At 33.6% G+C, this 27,663-nt stretch overlaps 4 protein-coding genes across 4 annotated transcripts in view; 2 read left to right on the forward strand and 2 right to left on the reverse strand.

The window, feature by feature from the left end:
- Positions 1-27,663, forward strand: part of LOC125828795 (chloride channel protein CLC-c-like) — a 1,181,495-nt gene that overhangs the window by 115,527 nt on the left and 1,038,305 nt on the right. The gene's annotated exons all lie outside the window — the stretch shown is intronic.
- LOC125828832 (uncharacterized) lies at positions 11,333-14,225 on the forward strand. The gene is made up of 8 exons (XM_049508157.1): positions 11,333-11,554; positions 11,635-11,701; positions 11,771-11,810; positions 11,878-12,010; positions 12,110-12,180; positions 13,121-13,202; positions 13,940-14,001; positions 14,101-14,225. Exons 1-8 carry the CDS (start codon positions 11,333-11,335, stop codon positions 14,165-14,167), a joined length of 744 nt encoding a protein of 247 aa, XP_049364114.1. The 3' UTR covers positions 14,168-14,225.
- Positions 20,019-20,441, reverse strand: LOC125828830 (uncharacterized). Its single transcript, XM_049508155.1, has one exon. It carries the CDS (start codon positions 20,415-20,417, stop codon positions 20,028-20,030), a length of 390 nt encoding a protein of 129 aa, XP_049364112.1. The 5' UTR covers positions 20,418-20,441; the 3' UTR covers positions 20,019-20,027.
- LOC125828816 (annexin-like protein RJ4) lies at positions 22,354-23,846 on the reverse strand. The gene is made up of 6 exons (XM_049508144.1): positions 23,774-23,846; positions 23,419-23,564; positions 23,096-23,317; positions 22,782-22,994; positions 22,628-22,717; positions 22,354-22,557 (listed from the first exon to the last, which is right to left on the reverse strand). Exons 1-6 carry the CDS (start codon positions 23,844-23,846, stop codon positions 22,354-22,356), a joined length of 948 nt encoding a protein of 315 aa, XP_049364101.1.

A 27,663-nucleotide genomic window follows, 5' to 3' on the forward strand; every position in this document is an offset into this window, starting at 1 on the left:
ACGGAAAAAGAGAGATAGAGCACACTTCAAGCAAAAGGTTTCAGAAAATTTGATCTTCTTTCATCTTTCTGTTTTCGATTGTTGAATTCGAGTTCGAGGGTAAGTTTGAAGTTGGAATCTCTTGACGTCAAAGCCCCAGTTTGCTGCTTGATAAATGGTACGACTTTCGTTAATCTCTTTACTTTATTTTGTCTTAATGTAATTTTTGAACATTGTTGAAAAAATGTAATAGGGCATCCATTAACAGATTTTGCTGAGACATCTTTGATAAAAAAAAAAATGAAGAAAGGTTAAGTTTTAATCATGCTTGTATCGGTATTTGGATGCCCCATCATTAACGTTAATGTATTTATCATATTCAAAAACCTAATAAAAATAGGAGAAGAAGACTGTTAGTTTGATGTTATATGAACTTATTGGAGAATTGATTGTTCTTCATCTTGATTTGAGCCCCCTCCATGTGTCTCATCTTCTTGAGTTAGAAGTGAATATACATGTTGCAGATGAATTTCTTAAGTTCAGTGGTTGCCCCAAAGAGCTTATTTGTGTGTTCAAATAGTTAAGTTTTTTTTTCTATATTTACATTATTTTGATCTCCATGAAAGATTTGGTATGATTCAAATGAGTTCTCCAGTAACTCTGTTTTTTTTTGTATTGTGAGCTACTGGGAATTTATTTTGTCAAACTATCCAGTGTTATATCAACTTTTGATTTAGTTGGTCCTTTTCGTATACAGAGAATCAAAGTATAGTTTTCATATTATTATTGAAATGATTGGAAAGGTTGCTTAATTCTCATGTTCTCTTCCAAAAGTACATTTATCTTATTAACATAATAGACTACATATGAGTTATATAGTTAAAGATGACTGGCCTATTTTTGTTACCGTGATTAGCTCGATAAGCGTTAAGTAAATTATGTAGTGTAAAGAATATATTTTGCTCATTCTTAATAGGTCATCACTATAACTACATAGAGTTACACTTACGTCTTGGTAACAATCGAATTTCATTATCTCTCCCAAATAATGAAAGAAAAAACTTTTACATGTTAAAATATTATTTTAGCTAAGTCTTTGATATTCTTGTTTAAGAGAGTATGTTCATATTTGTCTGCCTACTTACATAAATGTACCCTTGAATCAGTTACTAATCTTTATCTCCTTTTCTTTGTTATGTTTCATGTACAATCGGAGGGCTGGAGTTTCTACTTTGAACTCGTTATTGGCCTAAAATATTAGGCCAACAGCAATTAGGATCATCACAACGCTCGGAGTCTCGCAAATTAGGAGTCTACTATTTCTTAGCCTTCCTCTTTTCGAGTCTTAATTATATTGTTTGGATATATTGGCTAACCTTTACTCTTTAAGTTTTGATACATTGCTTGTCCTTTTTTTTATTTTTGAAAGATTATTCATGTGAGTCAATATTTGTTTGTTTGTGAATTTAGTTGAAACATTTTTAGAACAAATGATGCAGAAAAAAAAACTATTTTTTTAAGAAATGAGTTAGCATTTTTACCTATAATACTCTTTTTATGTTTTTGTTTTAAGTTGAAGAGAAGGGGCTTATAGTTTAAGAATTTTCCTATGAAGTTTCAAAGGTTAAAATAATACTAGTGTTTCAAAATTGGGGAAAAGAAATAGATATCGACTTAGGCCTTTATCTTAAGGGATAGGAAAACTTATTGTCTAAAACTCTCTACTGAAATTTTAAAAGGGTGAAATAATTTTCATTTAGGTATCTAAGTACGAAAAAATAAAATTCATGAATTGGGACTCCCAAATAAATTTAGAAATACATAAAGGCTAAAATAATATTCATTTAGGCCTGCTCATCGCTTAGGACCTTTAAATATTTTGAAACTAGTTTAAAGGCTTGAATAATTACATTTAGAAATTAATTTAAGGCTAAGATATTTACCCTTTAGAAATACCTATTTTTAAGAAAACAAGTAAGAAAGTAGGCCTATATATTTTTAACAAGAAATAAACATAACTATAAAATGAGTCCTAATAGCTAGGCCTATATTTTTATACTCTTTACATCACCCCTTGTAAAATGTATTGACTATTCTTATTTTTGAATCAAACATTGCTAAAAACATTTCACTCTTGTAACACACTATTTCAAATTTTAGATATGTCAACAGGTTCAGAATACAAGGAATATACATGTACATGTCATACACATTAAGGTATATATTCTATCTTTTCTCTACATAATCAATTATATTTTTTATCTACTATCCCGAATGTTATTTATTTATTTTTATAAATTTATTCCTATACTTTACACATATTATTTTACTAAATCTAATCTATCGTTAACTTATCCTTACATGTAATAAAATAATAAACCTTCACATGTTTTAAACAACTTATATATATATATATATACTACACTTTATAATAGATATATTTAAGATCACAAACCTTTATATAATCTTAACATCTAGTATCATTTATTTTTATTTTATTTTTAAAAAAAAAAAAAACTCCATTCTATATATTTTCATTCAAATTACACATCATATATTACTATGTATTTACACCCAACTACTATCTTATTTTTATTTCACGTCTTAATAAGACGGCCGATTTTTGCAAATTCAACATCTATGTATTTTTAGGATGAGTTTATTATGATACAACTATTTTTTTTACATATGAATTTATTATACATTTAAGTATATTTATTTATTTATTTATTTTTACAATATGATAAAATACTACTATTAAATCTATTTTTAAGACACATATATGTCGTACCTTGTATTTTACTCTTTTCCTAAACTAACCAATTAACTTATCATTGATTTGTAAAGAAAATAAATAAACAAGTTTTTCTAATCATATTATCCTAAATTGAGTTTAAGGACTATCTTCGGATAGGCTCTGAGGGGTGCTTAACACCTTCCCCTAGAGTAGCCAAAATCCTTACTTAGAATCTCACTGGTTTCGCATATCTAAACAGAGTTTACATTTACACATATAAAAAATGGTTTTCCTAATATTTTCCTTAAAATTTAGGCGGCGACTCTAAAACAAACAAAATATTTTTTTCCAAAACCAGAGTGTCAGTCATAATTACGTTGTGAACTGTTTCGGCCGGTTCAAAATAGGGTGTGACAGAGATGACCTCAATTGGAAGTTTTGACTACTTTGTTGAATCTAGTAAGTTGAATTTGGTGGGGTTGCATAGTTTATTTACACGCATGAGGTTTCGAATGAATTCTGAGCACCCCATCAGAGATTTTGTCATAGACTAAAACCGCTGATATGCATCAACTTGTGTAGGACCATTTTATCCTTCGCATTCACAAGGCCTTTGGACCTATTTGTGAAATCCAGGTTTCTTGGTTTCCGCAATCACGAGGCTTGGCCACCTTCGTGAAGGCTGGTTTGGTTAACCCTTCGTGTTTGCGAGCCTCTTGCCGCAATCGTGGTGCCCTGAATTTTTACCCTCCACATTCGTATGGCCTTCATTGCATTCGCGTAGACCATTTTTTCGAAACTACTCGATCACGGGCCCTCCAGGTTGCAATCGCGATTGGTCATGTTGTCTAGTCTTTTAAAGAAAGGCTAGACCTCCAATTAACTTTGAATTTAAATATTCAAACTTGAATTGTGGGAGTTTTGGAAGTCTAATTGAGGTGATTCAGAGCCTGAAGTGATTAGGGAGCTTAGGGCTACACGCCAGTATTCAGGGAGTGTTGGAGATCATCTATTTGAGGTAAATTCCGCCCAGAAGAGGATTTTGTCTCTCTTTAATCCCTTTTTATTGATGAAAATTATGCATGTGTTGGTTGTGGGATACTTCGAGCCCCTAATTGTGTTCTGGTTTGGGATACAAGTTCAGGAATCTAATTAGAACCTTTTAACAAAGTTAATTTTGAAATTTTTGGCATGGGTCATACATTTTTTGTTGTGACTCCAATTTGGGTTTGTCTTTGTTTTATGTATTTTTGGTGTCTAAATAACCGTATTAACATTGTGATTCTATTTTTGATAGCGTTGGAGTATTTGGAGGCCGTTCGGAAAGGAAAAGCTCTAGAATAGAGTTTTGAAGCATGTGCAGTGTAGCTTAAGTTAGGATATGCCTTCCCTTTCCTTAGATTAAGTTTGATCATGTAAATGTACATTTATTTGTGTGAATTTTGGGTGATACCTAATTGATCACGCTTAATTCCTTAAAATGCATGTTTTAGCTGCTTATCTGGTTTTTTGGGATTGATTGCATGTTGGTTGTATTGCTTGTGACCATCTTTACCTTATAGTGTTCTTTAGTTATTGTTGTTGATTGATTTGAGCATGTGTGTCCTTAGTTTAGGATTAGACTAGTAATTGACATAGACTTGCGTATATTGGAACTGATGGGCCTTAAAATATCTCTAGCGTCGTTTCGAACGACTTAGCTCCTTGTATACTGATGTCGTAGACTTGAGTCTAATAGAATGATGCTTAGATTACGTGATGACTCAGCTTTGTTGACCTTTTATCCATTGCCCCATTTGTCTACGACCTGTGGTTTATGGTTGAGATGTTGGGCTTCGTTTGGTGACTTGGGATTGTTGGTTCGGGATTGGAGTATTATTTAGATTACTTGGGAGAGGACGTCGTTCCCACAATGGTAGTAATGATGATTTCACATGGGATTATCTGGTAGCTCTTATTGTCACGACTCAAAAATGTAAGTGATTGCACTCGTCTTGTCACACCAAGACAAGTCAACCTAAAATTCAAATAATAACGACAAATATGGAAATAACACAACAATAAAAGTCTAACACCATAAAATAATCTGAAAACCGTATTCAACCAAGTAAAACCCCTCAAAGTCTGATTGTCACATGTATAAGGCTCTAATGTAGTACAATAGAATGAGGAAAAATACAAGTCTCATTGTCACTATTTCTTGAGTAGAACAAGAACATAATAGAGGAACAAGAGGGTCCTTTGAGATAATAAACAACTATCTCTCAAGTCTCCACAGTAAAGCCTTGGAAAAAGGTATAAAGGAAGGATAATCACGAAGATTAAGGTTTGTAACCTACACAAGTGTAGAAGCAAGGGATAAGTACCAAACAACACGGTACTCAACAAGTACACAACTCACTCAAAGTAAAGTATTATTGAACACAAGTACTCTAAACCTCTACACTACAACCTGCAATAGTCAAACAACCCAACCTAAATAGTTCTCACTCCACATGATGAATCACATAAGGAACAATTCAAATTGCACCTTAACACAAATAGTCAAACATCACAGTACTCCAGAAATCATAGTTCTTAATAATATGGTTTTTACGATTGGCATGTACGGACCGTAGGAAGACCTACTATTAGTACATGGATTCTGTCAAAAGTTGGTCCAAAATAATAGTTTTTATACCTATCTACATGTTACACCCCCTAAGACTAGAAGACTAAGCTAGAGCCTAAAGTGTAAACTAGTAGTCTAATTGAGCTTTAATGTAAAGCTAAGAATCGTAAAATAACCTCCAGTGCTTAAAATAAGTGTTTTTGGGTGTAGACGTCAAGGTACGACCCCCCAAGGACCAACCAAGGGTCCTTGAGGAGGACCAAGAGGCTGCCCAAAAAGCTGTCAAAAACAGCTTGACCTACAGATGGGCACCCACGATCCGTAGGTGGACCCATGTCCCGTAGGTGGGCGTCGTGGGTCGAGGATGGACCTCCCATGCTCCTCCTAAGTTCCAGTAACCATCCACGAATGGAAAGCATGGCTCGTGGACCCACCCACGGTTCGTGGGTGGGGTTTCGTGAGTGAGGACTGAAATGGTCATTTAGTTTTTAAGTTAGAGTTAAGGGAGGGGATTAAGGTTAATTAACTAACTAAGTAAGGTTGTTTATTATTAATTAGGACACCTATAAATACTTGATTGGACCCCTAAACTAAACAAACTAACTCATTCCCAAATCAAATTCCCAAATACTCTCCCCTCCAATATTTCTCTCACTAGAAACCACCATTGAAGAAGAAGAAGAACTAGAAGACTAAGGCTCAAGAACTCATATTTACTCTCCAATTTCATGAAGGATATCCAATCAAGGTATGGTAGTCTTGATTTGTGGATAGTTTCCTTCCATAAAGCCCTTCAAAACTCTATTTCTCAAAGTTGAAATTCTCCAAAACCTAGGGTTTTCAATCTATGGAATGGATTCACTTTCAAAACGATTTTAATGTGTTTATTGTCTTATATTATGATCAATTTGATGAATTATTACTATTTTTATGATGAATTACCTATGAATCCATGAATTCCCCTATTTTGTCAAATTGGATCTCAAAGTGTGGGTGATGATTGATGTGGGTGGATTGTGATCAAATTATGCATGTAGTAGTTAATCTAATTGAAATATGTGAATATCCATGTATAGAATAGTGATGCAAGATGTGAATAATGAATTGTGATCTAGGGTTCTTGAAGGGAAATGAATGAAGAACCTATACATGACTATGAGATTTATGTATATGTTTTGTGATTTCACTGAAAGTAATGTGATCATGTCTAAAATGCAATTGTGTTATTATTGAAAGGTTATTCTCAATTTAATAATTATGAATGATGATGATATATGTGAAAGGTTATTCTCACATACACACTCATGAATGAAGAATGAATGAAGTTTCTAAGATTATTTTAATGATGATGTGTTGATTGAAAGGTTATTCGCAATTGTACACTAATAAATGATAATGACATGTTGTGAAAGGACTTTCTCACAATATGGGGATTCTTAGTTGAAAGGTTATTCTCATCTTTGAATCTATGAGCTATCTAATGAATGAATTTTGGGTTTGAAGTGGATACTCAATCATGAGTTGAGGCGGGCTATCTAGTAGCAATCTCTTATCCCATAATAATGAACGAAAGTAATGAATGTCAAGTACTTTGTGGGGAATAATGTTAAGCATTGAATGGATAGCGATATGAGATGGAAGCCCTCACGTGAGTTAAGGCGGGGTTTCTAGTAGCAATCTCTTGAGATGGATGCCCTTACGTGAGTTGAGTCGGGGTATCTAGTAGCAATCTCCATATCCCATAACTATGTCCCCACATAGGTTATTAGCTAGTGGATCCACTTAAGCTAAATGTTAACGGTCCTACCTTAGTCAAGTAAGAATCCCTTATTTGGTGTGGGTAACATCGGGATTCCATGATTTGCTCACATGGTCTATGTCGGTTAAGGCTTACCCTCACAAAGAATGATAATGAACTATGGCTTCTCAAGAATGCACTACTTGGTGTGGGTGGGGGTATGAAACTTCATCCATGCATTGCACAAGTAGGCTTTGAGAATAATCACGGTGTGTTCCTTTATGTATAATGCTTTATGATCAAGGATATGAGTTAGGTACTATGGTTACTCAAGAAGTTCTATGAAGTGTGGGTGGTAGTATGGGATGCCATCTATGCATTGCACGAGTAGGCTTTGAGAGTGGATATGGTGTGATTCTCTAATGTCTTAATGTCTAATGAAAAGAAAGTGCTTATAATGATGTTAATGAAAATGTTGACTTAAAGGTTTAATGAAATGATGAATGCTTATCTTGGAAATGTTATTATGAGTTGCTTTCCTTGTCACGCCTTATTGAATGTGAATGCACCTTGTCTATGATTATTGACTAGAGATGAGAAAGAAGAATGGTAAGTATGTTATTGTGGCCTTAAAGTAGTACTTAGTATGTGTGGTAGTATGTAATGCCATTCATACATTGCACAAGTATAGCTTAGGGTTGTCTTAGATGATGGTTCTAATGTGTTATAATGACTTGTATGTTGAATATGCTTATGTCATATGTGTTTTTACTAAAAGTTCATGATGTTTCTCAAACTTGGCATATAGTATGGTTTTCAACCATACCATTTTTAAGCATGATTGTTGCATGGCTGTCATACTTAGTACATTTTTGTGTGCTAACCCATATTTCTTCTATTTTTACTACAAAGTGTAGGTTCCAGCATTTGAGATGATTCCTTCTAGTTCAAACTTGGGTTGACTATTCACTAAGGCTTGTGGTATGTCCTTATGGATCCGAGGACAAGTGCTATGTTTTGTTTCATGTCTTTCATTGTATTAGACACTTTTTAGACTTCCTATTGTAAGGGTTGTGGCCCTATTTTGAGACTTCGATTGTAGTAGATGGCCATGTGAGACTATGTCTAGACTTCCGCTGTTTTAAATAAAGTTTTCGATTGTATGGATTAAAAGTTTTAAATTCCATACCATTTTTCATATGTCTTATGTTATGAATGCTATGAGGCTTGTATGAGGCTTTTAGGAGTCTTGTATGTCGTGTCACATCCGGGGTGTAGGCTCGGGTCATGACACTACGGCTGGACAGTACGGTCTGTAAGAGACCGTAGGTGAGGCTTGAAAGTTATTTTTAAAGGACTTTTAAGTCTTTTCCAATGATTTAACCTAAAACTATGTCATTTTACCTACTACCCTAAGCCCTATATAAACGTTTTAAGCCAAAAAATTACCCATTTCAACTCATTCTCCTAAACTCTCTAAAACTTAAATAAACTCATCCTCCCAATTATCTCAAGTCTAAGGAAGAAGAAGAGTTAGGGCTCCATTCAAGTCTCCAAATTCTACATTTTCTTGGGCTTAAAGGATCAAGGTGTGTGTGTATTCACCCATGGAGTCCTTTCCTTCATGGGGTCCCTAAGTTATTGTAAATGAATTGATGATGCTTTGAAAGGAAAGTATTGTAAATGAATTGATGATGCTTTGAAAGGAAAGTATTGTAAATGAATTTATGATGCTTTGAAAGGAAAGTATTGATATTATTGTGAAATGATTTCTCACTTACTATGATGATCATGATTGTGAAAGGTATTTCTCACAGATGAATTCACATTGGTGAAATGTTTTTTCGTCTATGTTGGATTATGTTTAAGGAGTTATTCTATGTTTTGATCCTAAAAGTTGTGGATTGGTATTGATCATTGCCTTTCCAATGTTAAAATGATATTTATCTTTTATCCGTTCCATTGGGATTTAGACTTAGCACCGAGAAGGCTTTGATGTGGAGGCTCAAATAGGGTAGTCTCTAGTAGCAACCTCTAGTCCCAAACTATGTGTCCCCGTAGGATTGTCTTAAATGACCTATCTAGTGGATCCACTTTAGCAACTGATGATATGTACATATTCTACCTTGGTAAGTAGTTTCCATTTCTTTCGGTACGAGGGATATATCGGATTCCACGATATAGTTCTCATGATCATATTGTCGATTAAAGCTAATATCCCACAAAATGAATATGTTTTCTTCAAAAAGTTTCTTATGTCCTTTATGCTAATATACTTGACCACGCTTTCATGATTTTGATGTCATCTTTTCTTTAAAGCTTTTAAATGTCCCATTATGATCATGCCTACTCATTTTAAGTTACTGATATGGTCATGCATATGTTTATACATATTGTCTTATACTAAGTACATTCCATGTAATAATGTATATTTGTGCCTATATTGTTTCACTAATGTAAGGTCTGACGCTTCTACTCCCCATGTTTGTGGCTAGTTGATTCTTTTGGGCTTTTGAAGATTGGTGAGTCCTCATGATCTGAGGGCCAAGAGTCTTTGATTGCTTTCATGTCATTTCCATTTTCCGGCTTTGTATATGATGTATGAGCTATGTCCGAATCATTTTTCTCATTGAAGTAATAGATGTCTTTGAGACTTATGTTAAACTTCAACTTTTGTCAAACTCTTTTGTATGAAATGCTACCTTTTAAACTCTTTTGTTTCTCTTATCTTGTATGATGTATGCTAAGTGTCTTGTGTAGGGCCTCTCGGGGTCTTATACACCATTTCACGTCTAGGGTGTACTTTGGGTCGTGAAAACCTTGGTATTTTAGAGCACAAGGTTTAAAAAGGTCCTAGGATGTCTCATAAGCCACGTCGAGTAGAGTATTGTTTGTTAGTGTGAAGCGCCCCACTTCTATGAATAAGAGGCAATAAGATGTTTAGGAAATTCCAATTCTTTCATCATTCTAAAGTCGTGTGATAGAGTTAAAATCTATATGTCTCTCTCCTAATCCCTATCGGATGCTTTTTAGGATATGTCCCCTCAAAGAGCATACGTTAGAAGGAATGCGGGTGAGAATGTGGAATAAAAAGCTCCTCAAGAAGCTCCACAAGTTCCGGCTAATCCTTTGGCTGAACAAGTGACTAATGTAGAGTTTAGGGCTTCTTTTCAAGTATTGGCTCAGGCCATGATGGCCTGAGCCAATAGGGATGTTGTGGTCCCCTGAACCAAAGTGTGGGTACAACGACAACTAGAGCGAGGGACTTCACTAGGATGAATCTTCTGGAGTTTCATAGTTCCAAGGTTGAGGAAGATCCTCAAGAGTTCATTGATGAGGTATACAAGGTGTTGATGATCATAGGAGTGACACTAGTGGAAAAGGCAGAATTTTCCGCTTATCAACTTAAGAGTATTGCTCAAGTTTGGTTCAACCAATGGAAGGACGAGAGAGCGGTTGATACGGGCCCACTTGATTGGGAAAAGTTTACGGGTGCTTTCCTTGATAGGTTCTTTCCCCTTGAGATGGATGAGGCGAAGGTACTTGAATTAATTAACCTTCGTCAAAGAAATATGAGTGGGAAAGAGTATGCCTTGAAGTTCACACAATCGTCTAGGTACTATGGTTGCTGACTCTAGGGAAAAGATGAGCAAGTTCGTCTCAGTTGTGTCTGAAATGTTGGTTAAGGAATGTCGTACCACCATACTCATTAAAGAAATTGACATTTTTCGTCTAATGATTCATGCTCAACAAATCGAAGAGGATAAACTTAAGAAAAAGTCTAGGGAGGCAAAGAGGGCCAGGACCGGGGATGATGGCTTTTCACATTCAAGGTCTGATGGACTTGATTTAAGCCATATAATTTTGACTTAAATATTAATCCGACTTTATTAACCAATAATTTGTCTTGGCCAATGTATCATGAATTTAAGATTTAATCCAAATTTAATATGAATTTATCAATAAAACTTCACTATCTACAACTACTTTTAATTTTTAAGTTTTTAAAATTATTAATTTAATCCCTTTTATTAACATTATAAAAATTAGAAATCTAAAAAAAAAAAAGGGGGCGCACTTGTCTTCTTTTTTTTTTTTAATTGAAAACTTGGAAAACATTCTTAGCTTATTTCCCCCCCCCTTAGATGGTCAAAATTGTGGCCTTAATTAATTTCAATACTTGTTTGACAGCCTTTCCTCAATTTTGTATAGGTATGGTTGGTTACCTTATCATCATCATCATCTCAATTCCAACACTTAGCTGGTAATGGCAACAACACACATCCATCATATGCAACCCAGCGTGATGAAGCCCTTTGACAAGTGTTATTTGGGTCGAAAATTTCTATTTGGATCAAGAATCCAAACTTATCAAAACCCAGTACCAACCTTGAGGAGAAGAGTATTCGTTTGTAGGGTCTGGGATGCCCTAACAAGTGGTAACTCAGTTGTGATGGCAATTCGCAAAGGAATGCTTCTTTTTCGACAGGTCAGTCAAGAGTAGGATTTTTGTTACACAGTTTTACTATAATGATTTGATTTGAAGGTTACGTTGTTCGTATAATAAAGGGCGATGTGTTAGGGTCTTTAGTGGAGTTTGACAAGGCAATTCAGCTTGATCCTCGCCAGAAAGCATGTGAGATTCTGAAATACCATTTTCAAGCAATATTATCGTGAACTCACCTCACATCTTTTACTTCATCAGATCTTTGGCAAAGGGGGTTGTCTCTATATTATCTTGATAGGTAATTGCATTATATAGTTTGAACTCACTCCTCATTATATTGCCTTAAGCTTGTTATTTCTGGTTAGGTATGAGGAAGGTGAACATCAATTCCGTATAGATGTTGCCCAAAACCCAAATGATACAGAGGAGTCAATATGGTTCTTTCTTTGTGAAGCTCAATTGTATGGAATTCATGAAGCAAGAAAAAGATATCTTGAGGTAATTTACAAGTATCGCTATTATTTGAAATGCATAATGATTTGATCAAGCATCTTTCTATTGTATGCTTCCTTACAAAATTTAAGCATCTGAGTGCAGGTTGGTAGAGATCTACAGCCAGTCATGCGAGAAGCCTATAACATGTTTAAAGATGGTGGTGATTCAGAAAAGGTGTGGAATGTAGTTTATTTGTCGGAACAAAGAAATTCAATTCATATCCGTAGTTAATTGAAGTTGTTTTAATGGTAATTTTCAAATGAGGATGTTCTAGTGCTTTTCCCATTCTTACTCAGATCATAGAGTACTACTAACTGAAGCAGGCAATATATTTTCTATTTCACTCTCTTGTTCTTATACTTTGACTCAACTCCTCCTTCATTCAATTATTAGAAGCAAATATGCTAACAACCCAGCTAAAACGTCTTATAACTTTTTCGGAGTTCTCTATTCTTGGGCTTTCATACTGTAAATAACCTAAAATAACTATAATCAACAACTCATTTGTAGTTGCTATAGTAGACAAGTTTTATCTGCATATGATTTGACTAGTCTGCAATCTGCTAAAGTCTGAATTGTTTTCATCAAGGAAACTCTTGAGATTATCTCAAATAATTAATGGAGGTAAAAATTCAAATCTCGGAACCATGGGCGAGAGACTTTTGCGATGCCACCATATTGTTCCTTAGTTACATTAACGATCAATATCCTATACAAAGTTCTGCTTGGACTTGGAACTACAGGATTTTCTCTAGCAATATATGCTTCAAAGAAACATTCTACTTAGAAAATCCATTTTGTCCTAAAATATTCCTACTCATAAAGCCGTCAGAAAAGTTCATGATATGTCTTAAACTGTGACTCCGTGATAGTTGGTAAATTATGAAAGTGCTTCTTGGCGAAATTTATTTCAATCCAGCCTTTCTTATGATACTTTTCAAAACTCAGTCTAGTGATTGTTACTAAATTATTACAGTTTTTCCTTTGAAGCATGACATTTTAAAAACGTGTACAAGTTTGTTTCAATGATCTATACTATATTGTTTTGAGCTAGGACGTAGCTTCGATTTGGTCTGAATATATTTACTAACTACATACAATTCTAATTTTGTTGCTTGTTGTTGCATTTCCAAGTGGACAGCCAAATGAATACTTCTATGCTTCTCTATATGATGGCTTGTACTATGGATCACAGGTTCTTACTAATCCCTCTACCTTATGTTCATTATGGATGATTCTTCGTCCAAATTGCTCTCGAAACGTTTGTAATTAAGCTTATCTTTACCCCAGTTTACCTTCACAATGTACACATTACTCTGAGAATGAACCTGTACACTACAAATTTTCTTATAACTTGTGTATGCCTCTTTTATTCTCAACAGTGAGGTAGAGTTGCAATTTTGATAGATGTAAAGTGCAAGGGCTGCTTTTGATAGGCTTTTATGCAAGTAACTGAAGTACCATCTAAAAACCTGAAATACCATCTTTTGCTGTGGTCACACATACATATAGATAGTCATGTTATCTTTAAACAGAATCAAGATTTACCCTCTACTTAATTTTCATATGATTGCAAGTATGAAGTCAAAGCAAAAAGAATATTAGCATATTGATTTACTTTATTACAATGTGATGTTTTCTTTTTCAACGGAACTAAATTTGGATAAAGATCAGTTCTAAACCAAAAAAAGGGCATTTGAAGTAGAGCAAGTGTTGGTAGGATAAAAATGCCTTCTGGAATATTTGGAACATCTCCGATGGTTTAATTTGTGTAAGAATGGTCTGAGTTGGAAAGACTACCATTAATTTTCTACTCAGGCTTTGAATACTAGGAACTCCAAAAATTATCATTAGATTTTTTACCTAGGCTTTGAATACTGGATCTCCAAATGTCTTACTTGATCACCTATTTTGCTCTTTTTTGCTTTCCAGAATGAGCCAGATGAAGCTACAGTTCATTTAATTGCTGCTTGTCAATCGCCTTATGGATCAAGGTTTTGATTACGGGTTTTTTTTTTAGCTATTCATATGCTTACTCTTTAGAAATATATTTTAGCATGAAGAAAAGAATTCTTATTAATATTCATTATCAGGAGTGATTATTACATGGCTGCTCTTGCCAAGGTACATTGCAAATGTAGAAATGGGAACATCAACTAAGAGAATACACTCAAGTTCCATGAGACTGGTAACATTCTATTCCAAAATGTTTCAAGATATCCCGATATTTCAGCTTGATACAAATCACACATCCATTGATAATACCAGACCTTCACACAATTATATGGTGAGCCATTTTGTAACGGGTCAATGACATTTGGAATTATGATGTAATATAACTTGTGTAAAAGTAGCTTAGCTAAAAGAAGATCGACAGGTACGTTGTGTTATGCAAGAATTCTGACCAGCCTATGTCTGTTCTTATTATTTGTGGATATTCTTGTTATTCCATCTCAGGGAATTAGATTGTGCTATGTTTAGACATCATTAGCCTACATATATAGTCATGTTGAAATGCATGGTTGAGGTGGACAAGCCTGAGAAAAAACCTAAGCAGAGTATGAGTTTGATCAGGATTTGAAGAATTAGGAGTCGTTTGGTTATTGGATAAGGGTATAGCTAATACATGAATAGTCAAGTTATTTATGTATTAATTTATACCATGTTTGGTTTGCAAATAGTATAAAAGTTATTTATGTATTAATTATCTTATTTTATACAATGTTATTCATGTATTAGTTTCCAAATGTTATATAAAAGTTATTCATGTATTAGTTTTATGCAATGGTTGGTGTGTTTCCAAATATTGTATAAAAGTTATTCATGTTTTAATTTTATACAATGTTTGGTTGTATTTTTAGTAATGTTACATAATTAAATACTCATATAAGTTATGAGGAAATATATGTATAATTTTATGGGATCCGGCTCCTCTCCATTTTCCCCAAGTTTCTATTTGGATTAATGACACATGGCATATGTTAAAATAAATGGCTAAGATTTAATTTCCCAAAGAAAATCTCTAATCATGATTTAACTAATAAATATATTATATATTTAATTTTAAAAATTACTATGACCCCTACAATCTTAACAACATATTATCTTGTTCATAAATTAGGGAAAAGTTTTCCTAAATTGTTTTACTTAGGATGTTAATTTTATTTCATTTTTAAGTTAATATTTTTATTGCATTTTTCCTCGAATTTTTCTTTTTAACCATTAGCTATTGAAGAGTATTATTTCTCCTATTTTATTTCACCTTCTTTTTTTTTCCTATTTCCTCCAAAATTAACATTAGCTATATTTGGCAACAGTTCAATATTTAAAAGAAAATTAAAAAGAATCCCACGTAAAAAAAAGTAATTAGGAAGAACTTTTTTTTCCCTATATTTATGGACAAGATAATATGTTGCTAAGATTGTGAGATTATAATAATTTTTAATAATAAATATAAATTGTATTTATTAGTTAAAACATGGTTAAAAATTTACTTTGAGAAATTAAATCTTAGCCATTTATTTTAACATATGCCATGTGTCACTAATTCAAATAGGAACTTGGGGAAAATGAAGAGAAGAGAAATGGAAAGGAGCCGAATCCAACTTTATGTAAGGTAGAAGGTGGAACAAATTATGTGTATTAGTTATACATAAATTAAAGGACAAATTACTTAACTACACTCCTTTACTTACCTTAATATCCATTTATCCCTACTTATTTCAAAAATCCCTTATTTACCTATGTATCTCACATGTATCCCGTGCACAAAGCTATGTATCCCGCTATGTGGAATGTATCAAACGCTATGTATCCCGTGCACAACGCTATGTATTTCGCTATGTGGAATGTATCAAACCTAATGTATCATGTGCACAACGCTATGTATCCCGCTATGTGGAATGTATCAAACCTAATGTATCCCGTGCACAACGCTATGTATCCCGCAAACATCATTTTTAAGGGATTTTTGGTAAATAGAAAACTAGAAGGGATAGGATGTTATTTATTATTTATAATATGTGGTTCCTATAATTTATACTAAATTAAAATAATGAAGTTACATATTTACCCCGATCAATCTACTTTCAAAATCTTCTTGGAAAAATGCATAAATTCATCCCTGAAATTATCCTGAAAAGTCAGTTATACTCTTAAACTATTAGGACGATCTATTACACATCTATACTACTGAAAAGTGAATTTCATACCGCCCTAAAAAATAAAAAAGTCATGCTTGAGTCAAAATAAAGCCAAAAAAAATTTCTCCACCCCTTCTCCTTCACGCCACCCATCTTTCTTCTCCTCCATTTTTTCTTTATCACAAATACTTTTGTTGCTATGACTAATGGGACAAACAATTTTTTTCATGGTAGTTTTTCGACAGAAAAACAGAAAACAAGGTTGAGGAATAGGAAAAGATCGGCGAAGTTGAAAAAAAACTCGGCGAGACACCTAAAATTGATCAATTCTTACTACTCCCACCCCATCAAATTCGTCAAGTCAAGTATAGATTGTTCTATTTATTTTTGTCTTTTTTGTTGATAGTGAGCCTATGAAATTGGAAATTTTTCTAATCTTTCTTTTTCTATGTTATTTTCATAAATCTTTCTTCTCTCTCAGAAAAATTTCCTCTAGATTTTCTTCAAAATTAGTAATAGTAAATCGAGCACTAATTTTTCAATTGTGTGATTATGATCTTTGCAAATAAATATTGATAATTATTCGTTGGGTTTCTAGTGGTGAAATAATGATTCGGTATGGTGATATTTGGTGGTAGTGATGGTGTTGAATTTCTTTTTATGGTGGTGGGGTTGATGGTGATTAGAAAAGAAGATTAAATTGGATGAAGTTATAGGTTGATTTTGCTAATATTTGTATTAATAATGGACAAAGAAGAAGATGACATTGCCGGTGAATATTTTGGAAACAAAAATGGAGTTTTTTAGGTAAGAATAGAGAGAGAAAATAAAGTCAAAAATGATTGAGAAAAACAAGAGAGAATAAATAAATAAATTACACGTGTAAGCATGTAATAACCTAGCAGGTGCGTGTAAATCACGTTGGATTGTACGACTGACTTTGTACGTTTGAGTATGATATTAAATTCATTTTTAGTAGTAAAAGTGTGTAATAGTTCGCTATGCAAGTTTAAACATGTAACTGACTTTTTGGGACATGTGGGTGAAATTTATGCCTTTTCCCACTTTTTGTTTGTTTGTTTTTTACTCAAAGAGTTGAGATATTCTATAACTAGGGGTGGGCATGGTATGGTACGGCACGATATTTAAAAGTTTCGATACCGTAATTTCGATATTTGGTTTTTAAAATACTAGATCACTACCATGTCAATTTTTAGCTTCCGCACAGTGCATGTGTTAATTGAAGTTATATAGATGTGTTATGCCATTGGTTAGCTTAGGGTCACTTGTGACACTAAGCACCCTGTGGCGCCTAGGGATAGCCTCGGGGAGTGACAAATACAATTCTTACCATGTTTAGCATATATGATTCAAAGAAAGGATTTCTTCCTTTCAGACATGAAATTTCTCTATCAAAGGATCAATGTCCTAAGACATATGAGGAAACGGAAAGCATGAAGATAGTCCCTATGTATCAGTTGTGGGAAGCCTCATGTATTTGATGTTATGCACTAGACTTGATATTTGTTTTGCCATACGCATGGTTAGCAGAAACTAGTCTAATCCTGGACGAGAACAATGGACATCAGTTAAGCATAAAAAGGATTAGAGATTACATGCTAGTCTATCATTCAGATGAGTTGGTGCCCATAGGGTACACAAACTCAGATTTCCAGTCTGAAATGGACTCTACAAAGTCAACCTCAAGAAATATGTTTACTTTGGGAGGTGGAGCCATTGTTTGAAGAAGCATCAAGCAAACTTGTGTTGTTGATTCTACCATGAAAGACAAATATGTAGTATCCTCTGAGGCAGCTAAGGAGGCATCATGGCTCAGAAACTTAGTGAAAGACTTGGCGATTGTTACTGCGATAGAAGCACCGCTCACGATGGTTTGTGATAATAGTGGTGCGGTTGCGAATTCAAAGGAACCACGAAATCATAAGAAGGCAAAACACATTGAGCGAAAGTACCACTTGATTCGAGACATAGTACAGAGAGAAGATATGATGGTTGTGAAGATTGCATCAGATAACAACCTAGCAGATCCTTTCACAAAAGTTTTACTGCAAATGTCTTTTGATAGACATGTTGAAGGAATGGGTGTTAGAGTTGTAGGTGCATGGTTATGAGTCTAAGTGGGAGATTAATTGTTAGAAAATAGCATACACAACGGAAGCATTCTTGAATCATACATCTTACATGAATATAGACAACAACCACAAATACGTATCATATACAAAGTATGTTGAAAATTAACTCAAGGATTACTTCTTGAAGCGTGTGAAGATATCTTGAGGCAAATCCGACTCCAGTTCCATGGTCTTCTACAGTGACCCCAAATTAATAATTGAACTCTCTCAATATTTGGGTGGAAAAGTATCGTATAGAAAACTGAATGACTTTCTAGGTTTGAAGAATTCCTACTTATAGAGGTTTCTTCCTAGTCCACAAAGGAGAAGAAAATACAAATCTTTTTTCTTCAAGAAGAGAAACACACGTTTCTTTTCTTTCTTGAAGAAAGAATTGCATGCTACTTTTCCTTCTTCTACTAGAAAATATGATTCTGAGTTCTAGTTAAATATGGACACTGTAGGGACCACATAATTAATTATTGAGGCTTCCTATTATGAAAATAATTTGAAATAATTAATTTGAATTATTCTTACCATAATAAATTACAAATTATTTCACTAGAAATTCGTAATTACACTCCTCTATTTATATTTCAAAATTCCCCATTAAACACTTATGTAATTTCCCATGTTAAGATTACTAATATTAATTAATAAATTAAATTACCTACGAATTTAATTCAATGATTAATTATCTTGAGATCAATACTTAACTTATTTCATGTGTCAGATTCATACATCTACAGGCTGGATTTACACATGAAAACTTATAAGCTTCTCATAAAAAGGTATATCATCAATCTCTATATTGAGACATGGATTCCATCAACTAACTAATTATTTCACCAATATATATTATTATCATCCAATCTACTAGGCATATTGATCCATTTATAATCTCACCTTTTAATAAATCAAAACGATAATTAATATATAAATATCATAATCGTTATATCAAGATTAAGAATATAAGTACATTTAATAGTTTAGAGAATATGTTTTTATAAGAGTCTAAAACATCTATCTCTACTTAGTCTCCTTCAATACATACAAAATGTTGCACGAGAAGTTAAAACTATACCATTCTCATAATCAAGATAAATACATTTAATCTCGTGCTACAATCTTTCTGATGGTTTGTCCAAATTTCCATCAACGATTGTGAACAATAACTTTTAACTTATAAGAACCGATGATTTAGTCTTCTGTGTATAAGATTAAACTCTATACACCAAATCATCTTCTATATAAGTTGAGTATACATATATGACAAATTGATCTATTTAATGTAACACTTTATTGAATTGGATAAATAATAAACAATTGTTTAATAAATAATACTATATCAAAACGCATGTTTTTTTTACCCTCCCTAGGAACTCCTATCCCTTTGCTCCCTTGGTGACTCGAACTCGCAACCTTCAGGTTGAAAGTGAGGGGTGTTTACCATCCGAGCAACTCCCTCTCGTCAAAACGCATGGTTAATAGAATATCCTAACACATTTAAGATCATTTTGGCATATTCCACATCGCATTAGTTTCAGACCATGATATTCAATATTCTCTTTTATTTTCTTAAACACCAAGTCGAGTGAAAATCAGAAAAATAAATTGAAACAAAAAGAGTATAGATTTAAAAAAATATAACTTTATTAAACTTTATGTTCCATGAAACTAAGACAAACAAACTATAATAGAAAGAGTAACAACTAATGAGATATGAATTAGGAACATAAATATGAGTTATTTTGCTGAAAAACGTTGAACAACCCTCATAACAAGGCTATCCCCTTGAAGAATGACTAAAACAGGGGAATTGCCAATCCCTCTAGCCTTAGCCAACATGATTTCTTTTGTAAGAGCCTTGAATTCTTGTCTATCAATAGTTCCACTTTTGTCAATATCAAATCTTTCAATAAGGATGTCATACAAACTTGAAATTTCTTCCTTGCTCTGCAACTCAAATTCACACGATGAGAATTTACCTTTCCTGTTTTGGAGCTCGTCTCGAGACAATTCCCCGTTTCCATCTGTGTCTAGCATATCAAAATGTTTGTCCGTCCACTTGCCAAACGCCTCGGTGTCATCAACGAATTCCTCCATCATTGGACCATCAACAACAACTACACTCATTTTCGACGATTTGAATTTTAAGTGTTGATTTCTCTCTTTGTTACTCTTTGATTTATTCTATAAGAAGAATTTGACTTTGTCATTCTTCCTATTCTTTTGGTTGTGGCTTTTTGATGGTTGATAGGCCATAACTACAGGTTTGGCCTTAAATTCTAGTGAGCCATGTGGGACTTTCTTTGCCCTATCAATCTTTCATTAGTGATTAGAGCCGTTTTGACACCTAGAATTATTATTATAATGGATTTAAGAATAAAAGTAGAATAGTTTCCACTCTATACGGGTATCCACACTAATAATTTATTTTATTTTAACATAAAATAAGTGGGTTATTTTTCAACCATGCTTTGATCCAAAAGTCAACTCTTGAAAGTACTTAATAATTAAACTAGTAAAAGTACCAATTAGGGTGTCAAAATGAGATAAACTATAGGTAACCCGTCCAGAATTTTAAAGGTTGAGCTTAAAATAATTTGAATTAGATTCAACCTCAACTTATTCTAATAGAATCCTCAATTGAGCCCAATTTAATCTTTAATTTCAACTTGTTTCAAGACTATTTATTTGTATTGATGTTCCTATATTGAAGGTATGAATTAGGAAGTTACAATTAGAGTAAAGCAATTCATATACCACATAAGGAGAATCTAAAGTGAGTACCCAAGTAAGACAAAGCTAACTATAACCTAACTGGACCGAATAAGTCCAAAATGTGCATACAAGAGACAAGATAGAGAGAATAACTTGACGAGACCCTGATAAGCTCGAGAAGTGCACACAAGAACTAACATGAGTAATGAGCAATATAAGGAATAACAACTATGAAACAGAGATGGAACTCAAGCGAGGATTCTAAGAAACCTAACATCGGGGAGTCACAAAGTAGGTATAGAATCTGACATCAGGATAGCCACAATAAGAGCAAGCCTCTCCCGGAATCTTACATTAGTTTAGCATAAGTAGAAACATTTTATATCGGGATCGGGATATATAGCTACAATGAGACCTAATAATTCATATATAATTATTAATGTAACACTAATAATTCATAAATTTGAGTCCAATGAATTGATAAAATACCAATTCATCAATAATACTTACTTAATTAGTGTTGTACTTGTCGCACTCTCGTGTGCAAGTGAGTTGAACTGTTGCCATGTTGGTGGAGGGAACAATGGTTATCATACCAGCATTCTGCTTTTATGATACCAGCTAGCTAGTTCATTATTGTAGCTCAAAATCATTTACTCCTATTATATTCCAAAATATTTTGTATCTTTCACCATCCGTTGTAGCTCATGACTTATAACACCAGTTCTTGGAGATTATAGTGTGTAGTTTCGTGTTGTATTTGACTTGAAAATACATCATTATTTATATTGTTTTGTTCTACTTTACCTTGTTATAATATCTTGGCATCGTTGTTTCTTTAAGATTGATTTGTTGCCACATGACATAAGAGAATTTGAGTCGTGATACAGATACACACATGATATAATTTAGAGTCTCTTAAGCATCATGTTATGAGAAATCGAAAGTCATTCAATAAATTACAAGAGCACATCAAGAACATATTAGTTTGGAAAATGTTACTACTTGTTATATATTGAGTTTCATAATAGGCTATTGTGTTGTAACCAAAATCTTCTTAGTTAGAACATTCATAGGTTGCTTTTTCACAAAGAAAACACAATTGTCTTCAATAAGTACTAATTGATTTTCTAATTAAAGTTAAAGAATTCCTAAAAAAAATCAGCTCCAATCTTGATGGATAAGATATTTCTAAAATCCAAAAAAAGACTTGATTGATAAAACAAAACAATATTAAGAGCAACGACGAAGTTTTTGTTGTTCTTTAGAGAGATCAACTCAAACCCTACCTTAAACTTAGAAAATAGAATGAAAGTTTCCTAACAAGAGTTATTGTTAAAAATTACTACTAATTTTCATTTCCCAAAAGAGTTAGGAGGAAAGCCTTGTAATTTCCACAAGTGTGGTTGGTGATTGCATGATCAAGAGTGACACTGTTCCTCTTGTAGTAAAGTTGTTTAATCTCCTTCAAGTCCTTCTCAGCCCGCGTAACTATCACTCTTGTGAGTGATTCTTCATCAGTCCCAGACTCATTAATGGCATAGCGAATTACCTGAAGATGAATTTGATAGTATTTCAGACTATTACAACTTCTTTTTTGATAGTACTTAATAGTTATGTACCTTTTCATAGTATTTTTGGGGGTCATTAATGCATCGGATAGTTGTACGCAGTGCTAGTAGGTACTCTTTATTATCTTCATCTATCAAGTGCTGAAAAGGAAAAAGAAGTAAGAAACCATAAATATATATATAAATGACGAATTTATGTAAGTACCTTGGTGATTGAAGAGCCATAATAATCCTTGTAGCGGTTTAGAGTTGCTACAAGTTGAGTGGTGCTCCTTGTACAAATGATTCTAACAATTTCTTCATTATTGAATTCTTTGTTACTTATTGCATTGTGAAGAATGTCAGCCTCAGAATTGGCTACTGTTGCATTTATCTCATCACCAACATACCTGTATGTGCCAACTAGCCCAACCAAAAACTGTATATATGTTGCAAAAGGAAGTAAACACAAATTAACATCGATCTCAATAAATAAAAGTGGGTTGAATTAATTAAATGGAAATTAAAAAAGAAAGATGCCTTGCGAAGATGACCAGTAGAATACTGAGCTATGTCCTCTTCGACACATGTCTTGTAGCGAGCTTGATAGGCACGCTTCACAGCCAACAACTCTTCAGGAGAATAGATGCATGAGTACTCGATAACCACACGATAATTTGGGATTGCTCTTTCTTTTATTGCAACATGCAATATTACTGCATCTCTATCTCTTGGATTTAGAATCCATCTGTATACTGCTTTCTGTGTTAACAAAACACTTCAACTAATTAATTATATATGACGTCCTGAGTTCAAATTATCAAGTACAAACATATATGTAAGAATTAGTTCCAAAAGGAAACCTCAAATTGTCCGGATAATTCAGATTCAAGGCGCTTGACAAGATCTTCACTGTATAACTCCTCATAAGCTTGTTTAATCAGTTTCTTTTGAGTTGCATTTCTATGGCCAATTATTGAAATTATTGCCTTCTCATCTGTTCCCCAACCTAAATTTCACTTGACAATAAGAAAATGTGAAAGTAAATAAAATTTCTAAAAACCAGAAAAACCCAATTAAATAATCAATTACACAACTAAATGAAATCAAAAGGAATATTAGACAATTTAGAACCACGTGATTGAAGAACATTTTGATATAACTTTAATTTAGCTATACAAAATTGAAATTTCTTTTTCTGTATCAAGTAGTAATAACCTTGACAAGCCTTCCTAATGGCCTCTGCATCAGCAACAGGAGAAGTGTTTTCAGGGTAAATGATGGTAGACATTGTTATACTATCTTCTAATTACCTCTTATTATCCTATTTATACTACTTAATTCTCTTTGTCAGAAAAAGTTAGTTTTCAAAGTAACGCAATTTCAACACTACTTACTCCAATTAATTAAACATCTTTAACTATGGAATTAATTACGTATTTATGGATACTAAAGGGACAAAGAATTTGTACTGGATTCACACTTTGTTCTCTTTATGGAATGGGAAATAAATGTTGTATAGATGGTGAGGTTCATTTCATAGAAAATATATTTTACGTTTGAATTTTATGTCCTCCTCTATGCTCTGGATTACGTTTTACAAAACCAAGGGGTAATAAATGGCCAGATTATGTCAAATTTAGAAAGATTAAATTAATTTTTGGGTCAAGATTCAACTAACTCGAAATAATTTGGGAACTACACACCGTGTATCATTCATAAAAATTAAGGGTGTGTTTGGTAGGAAGGAATTCATTTTTCTCAAATTTAAGAAAAATAATTTTCCTTCAAAACTTAATGAAAACATTTTCCAACTCTCTTCCGACCCCCCACCCTACCAGCCGCCAAACCACCCCCACCAGCCCCCCACCCCACCCCTCAAAAAAATAATTTAAGTTTGTTTTTAAAAAATATTTTCAAATTCAAAATTTTATTTTTTCACCCCTACCCTCGAGCCCCCCTCACCCACCCACTCCCCTACCAGCCCCCCACCCCCAAAAAAAAATTAAGTTTGTTTTTAAAATATATTTTCAACTTCAAAATTTCTTTTTTTCACCCCTACCTCAACCCCTCCCCCACCCACCCACCCCCCTACCAGCCCCTCACCCCCAAAAAAAATTTTTAAGTTTGTTTTTAAAAAATATTTTAAGCTTCAAAATTTCATTTTTTCACCCCTACCTTCGATCCCCCCACCCCCAAAAAAAAATTTAAGTTTATTTTTAAAAAAATATTTTCAACTTCAAAATTTCATTTTTTTCACCCCTACCCTCTACCAGTCCCCCACCCCAACTTTTTTAATATAAGTTTGTTGTTAAAAAATATTTTCAATTTCAAAATTTCATTTTTTCACCCCTACCCTCGACCCCCACCCCCACCCCCACCTCCCTACCAGCCTCCCACCCCCATAAAAAATTTAAGTTTGTTTTTAATAAATATTTTCAACTTCAAATTTTTATATTTTCACCCCTACCCTCGTTCCCCCCCTCCCCACCCACCCAAAAAAAAAATAATTTAAGTTTGTTTTCAAAAAATATTTTCTACTCTAGTAAAAATAAAAGATATTTCTCAAAAACATTTTTCATTCAAAAACCAAACACTAAAAATCTTTTTTGGAAAATATTTTCTACTCACTAACCAAACATAAGAAAATAAGTTTAAAATCTATTTGTTTTCCAGGAAAACATTTTTTAGGAAAGCATTTTCCTTCATACCAAACACACCCTAAGTGATACACACACCCTTTTGAAATCACCTTTCCAGCCTTAAGATAGGAAATAAATCTACTTTCAGGCATTGCGATTTCACCCTTCCATCCTATTACCAATTCATTAAGAAGTTAGAACTTTTTTTTTTTTTTTTTTTTTTTACCGTGGTTTCCGGGCGTCGCTTTGCGAACCCGACTAGCTGTACCCACCGGGTCCCGCTGTTTCAAGGCGGGTCCACCACGGTTAGTTCCACGGGGCCCTGGAGACGCGGCCGGTTTGTAATGCCTCCAGTGGCCCTGCTGGGGCTCGAACCGGCGACCTGAAGGACTTTGTCCCAGACCTTTACCAGCTGAGCTACCCCTCAGGGTTATTAAGAAGTTAGAACTTACCAAACTTAAATCGGCAATCCACCTTTCCCTAGAAAGCGGGCATTACCAAATATCTTTTTTTAAATAGATTGACTCTCAAATACCCCTACCATTCACATTTGGGTTTAATAATGACCACTTTTATTATAGACAATTTTTATTAATTTTTTTAAATACGTGGCAACCATCTATTGCTACATTTTAATTTACTTAAATTTATTAGTAAACTCATCCATACATAATTATACATGACTCAAATTAACTGAACCCAACAGATTAAATCAAATACCTTAAAAAGAAAAAAAGAAGTGAAACAAGCCTTCTCAACATTTCACATCATCTTCCAATCGGAATTGTAGATAATGATTGGAAGGATTACTATGATGATGGTGAAGCTTTAGGTCTTCGGTCGTTGTTGACGATGATGTTGGAGTTTTTGATGGAATCTGGGTTTGATCGATTAATTGATCAGTTAACACAAATCATTTTGGTAGGCCGTAAAATCGATCCATCGACGTCGAAATCAGTGATGAATCCATGTTGATTATTCAAATATCTTTGAATCATATAAGTTCTAAGACTCATTGCGTTGTTCGTAAAGAAACTTCCAATTTAGGATCTGAGGCTAGGGAAATGCCTGTTAACACATCTACTATTCCGATTGGAAGACAAAATAATGAAAGGCGTATTTAATTTAATTGGTTGGGTTAAGTTAATTTTTTGGTGGGTGTATATGATTTGGGTCTAAGAATGGGAGGTTTGTTAATTAATTTAAGTAACTTAAAATTTAATCAATAGATGTTTGTCACGTATTTAAAAGTTTAATTAAAATATTTTAAATGATTGTCCGTTAAAAAAGTGTGTTAAAAATAATAATTCAAAATTTGAGTAGGAATAAGTTGATTAGGATTTGTTATTTATAATAGGGAAAAGGGACAAATATACCCCCAAACAATTGTTAATAGTATATAAATACCCTCCGTCATACTTTCCATTCATTAATACCCCTGCTGTCCAAAAATCAGTGCACATTTTCCCCTCCCACTAATGGAAGACTTATTTAATATACGTGTCGCAATCCTACAGCTCAACACCAATTATTTTAACCCAAAATTCAAATACCCGCCCATTACCCATTTAACCCATTACCCACACAAATAAACCCATTTTCCTAAGTCATCTTCTTTTATCTAGAACTTTCATTAAAATCAGGCCTCAACCTTCATGAAAGTTCACTGTGAAACTCAAGGAAGAATTGAAAAACTAATACCAACTAGTTTAAATCCTCAACTTCCGACAATCAACGCCAGCAAGAGTTAATTTTCAGTCACCGTCTTCTCATACCAACCGAAATTTCTGAGATCTAATCGACATATTCTCTGCAAGAATCTGTTGACCCACTTGCTATTCCCAATGTTCCACTCACTTCCCCACTAATTTTTACCTCTTTTTCCCCTCCCCACACTTCTCTTCTTGTTTTTCTGATGAGATTTGTGCTAATTTTAGCTCAAATTGTTGTTGTTGCTATGCTGGAAGTGGTGTTTTGCTGCTGCCATTGGGGATTGCTGCTTGGCCTCATGGTGGTTGAGTAAATATGATTCTAAAATTACTGATGCACAAACTATTGGATTTGAAACTTATGGTGTCAACTCAACTTTAAATGAGTATGAAAAATTTATCAGATTTTATTTCTTTGATGGGTAAAGAAGATGACTTAAAAGAAAATGGGTTTATTTGTGTGGGTAATGGATAAATTGGGTGGGTTAAAAGGGTAGTGGGGCGGGTATTTGAATTTTAAGTTAAATAATTGATCAAATCGGATAGGGTCGTAGGATTGCGCCACGTGTACCAAATAACTTTTCTGGGGCAAATGTGCACTATTTTTGAACGATAGGGGTATTAGTGAACGAAAAGTATGACGGAGGGTATTTATATACCATTAACGATAGTTTGGGGGTATATTTGTCCTTTTTTCCTTTATGATATTTACTTATTTATGTTTAACTAGGATTTGTTAGTTGGAGTGGTTTCTAAT

Source organism: Solanum verrucosum, unplaced genomic scaffold (genome assembly GCF_900185275.1).
Source record: "Solanum verrucosum unplaced genomic scaffold, falcon-dt-bn FXZP01000198.1, whole genome shotgun sequence".
Lineage (NCBI taxonomy): Eukaryota > Viridiplantae > Streptophyta > Magnoliopsida > Solanales > Solanaceae > Solanum > Solanum verrucosum.

Coding starts and splice junctions, on each gene's coding strand:
- LOC125828832 (XM_049508157.1), top strand. CDS start 11,333: ATGGCAACAACACACATCCATCATATGCAACCCAGCGTGATGAAGCCC. Junction 11,555..11,634: donor GAATGCTTCTTTTTCGACAG/GTCAGTCAAGAG, acceptor CGTATAATAAAG/GGCGATGTGTTAGGGTCTTT. Junction 12,011..12,109: donor CAAGAAAAAGATATCTTGAG/GTAATTTACAAG, acceptor ATCTGAGTGCAG/GTTGGTAGAGATCTACAGCC.
- LOC125828830 (XM_049508155.1), bottom strand. CDS start 20,417: ATGAGTGTAGTTGTTGTTGATGGTCCAATGATGGAGGAATTCGTTGAT.
- LOC125828816 (XM_049508144.1), bottom strand. CDS start 23,846: ATGTCTACCATCATTTACCCTGAAAACACTTCTCCTGTTGCTGATGCA. Junction 23,318..23,418: donor AATTATCCGGACAATTTGAG/GTTTCCTTTTGG, acceptor TTGTTAACACAG/AAAGCAGTATACAGATGGAT. Junction 22,995..23,095: donor CTACTGGTCATCTTCGCAAG/GCATCTTTCTTT, acceptor ACATATATACAG/TTTTTGGTTGGGCTAGTTGG.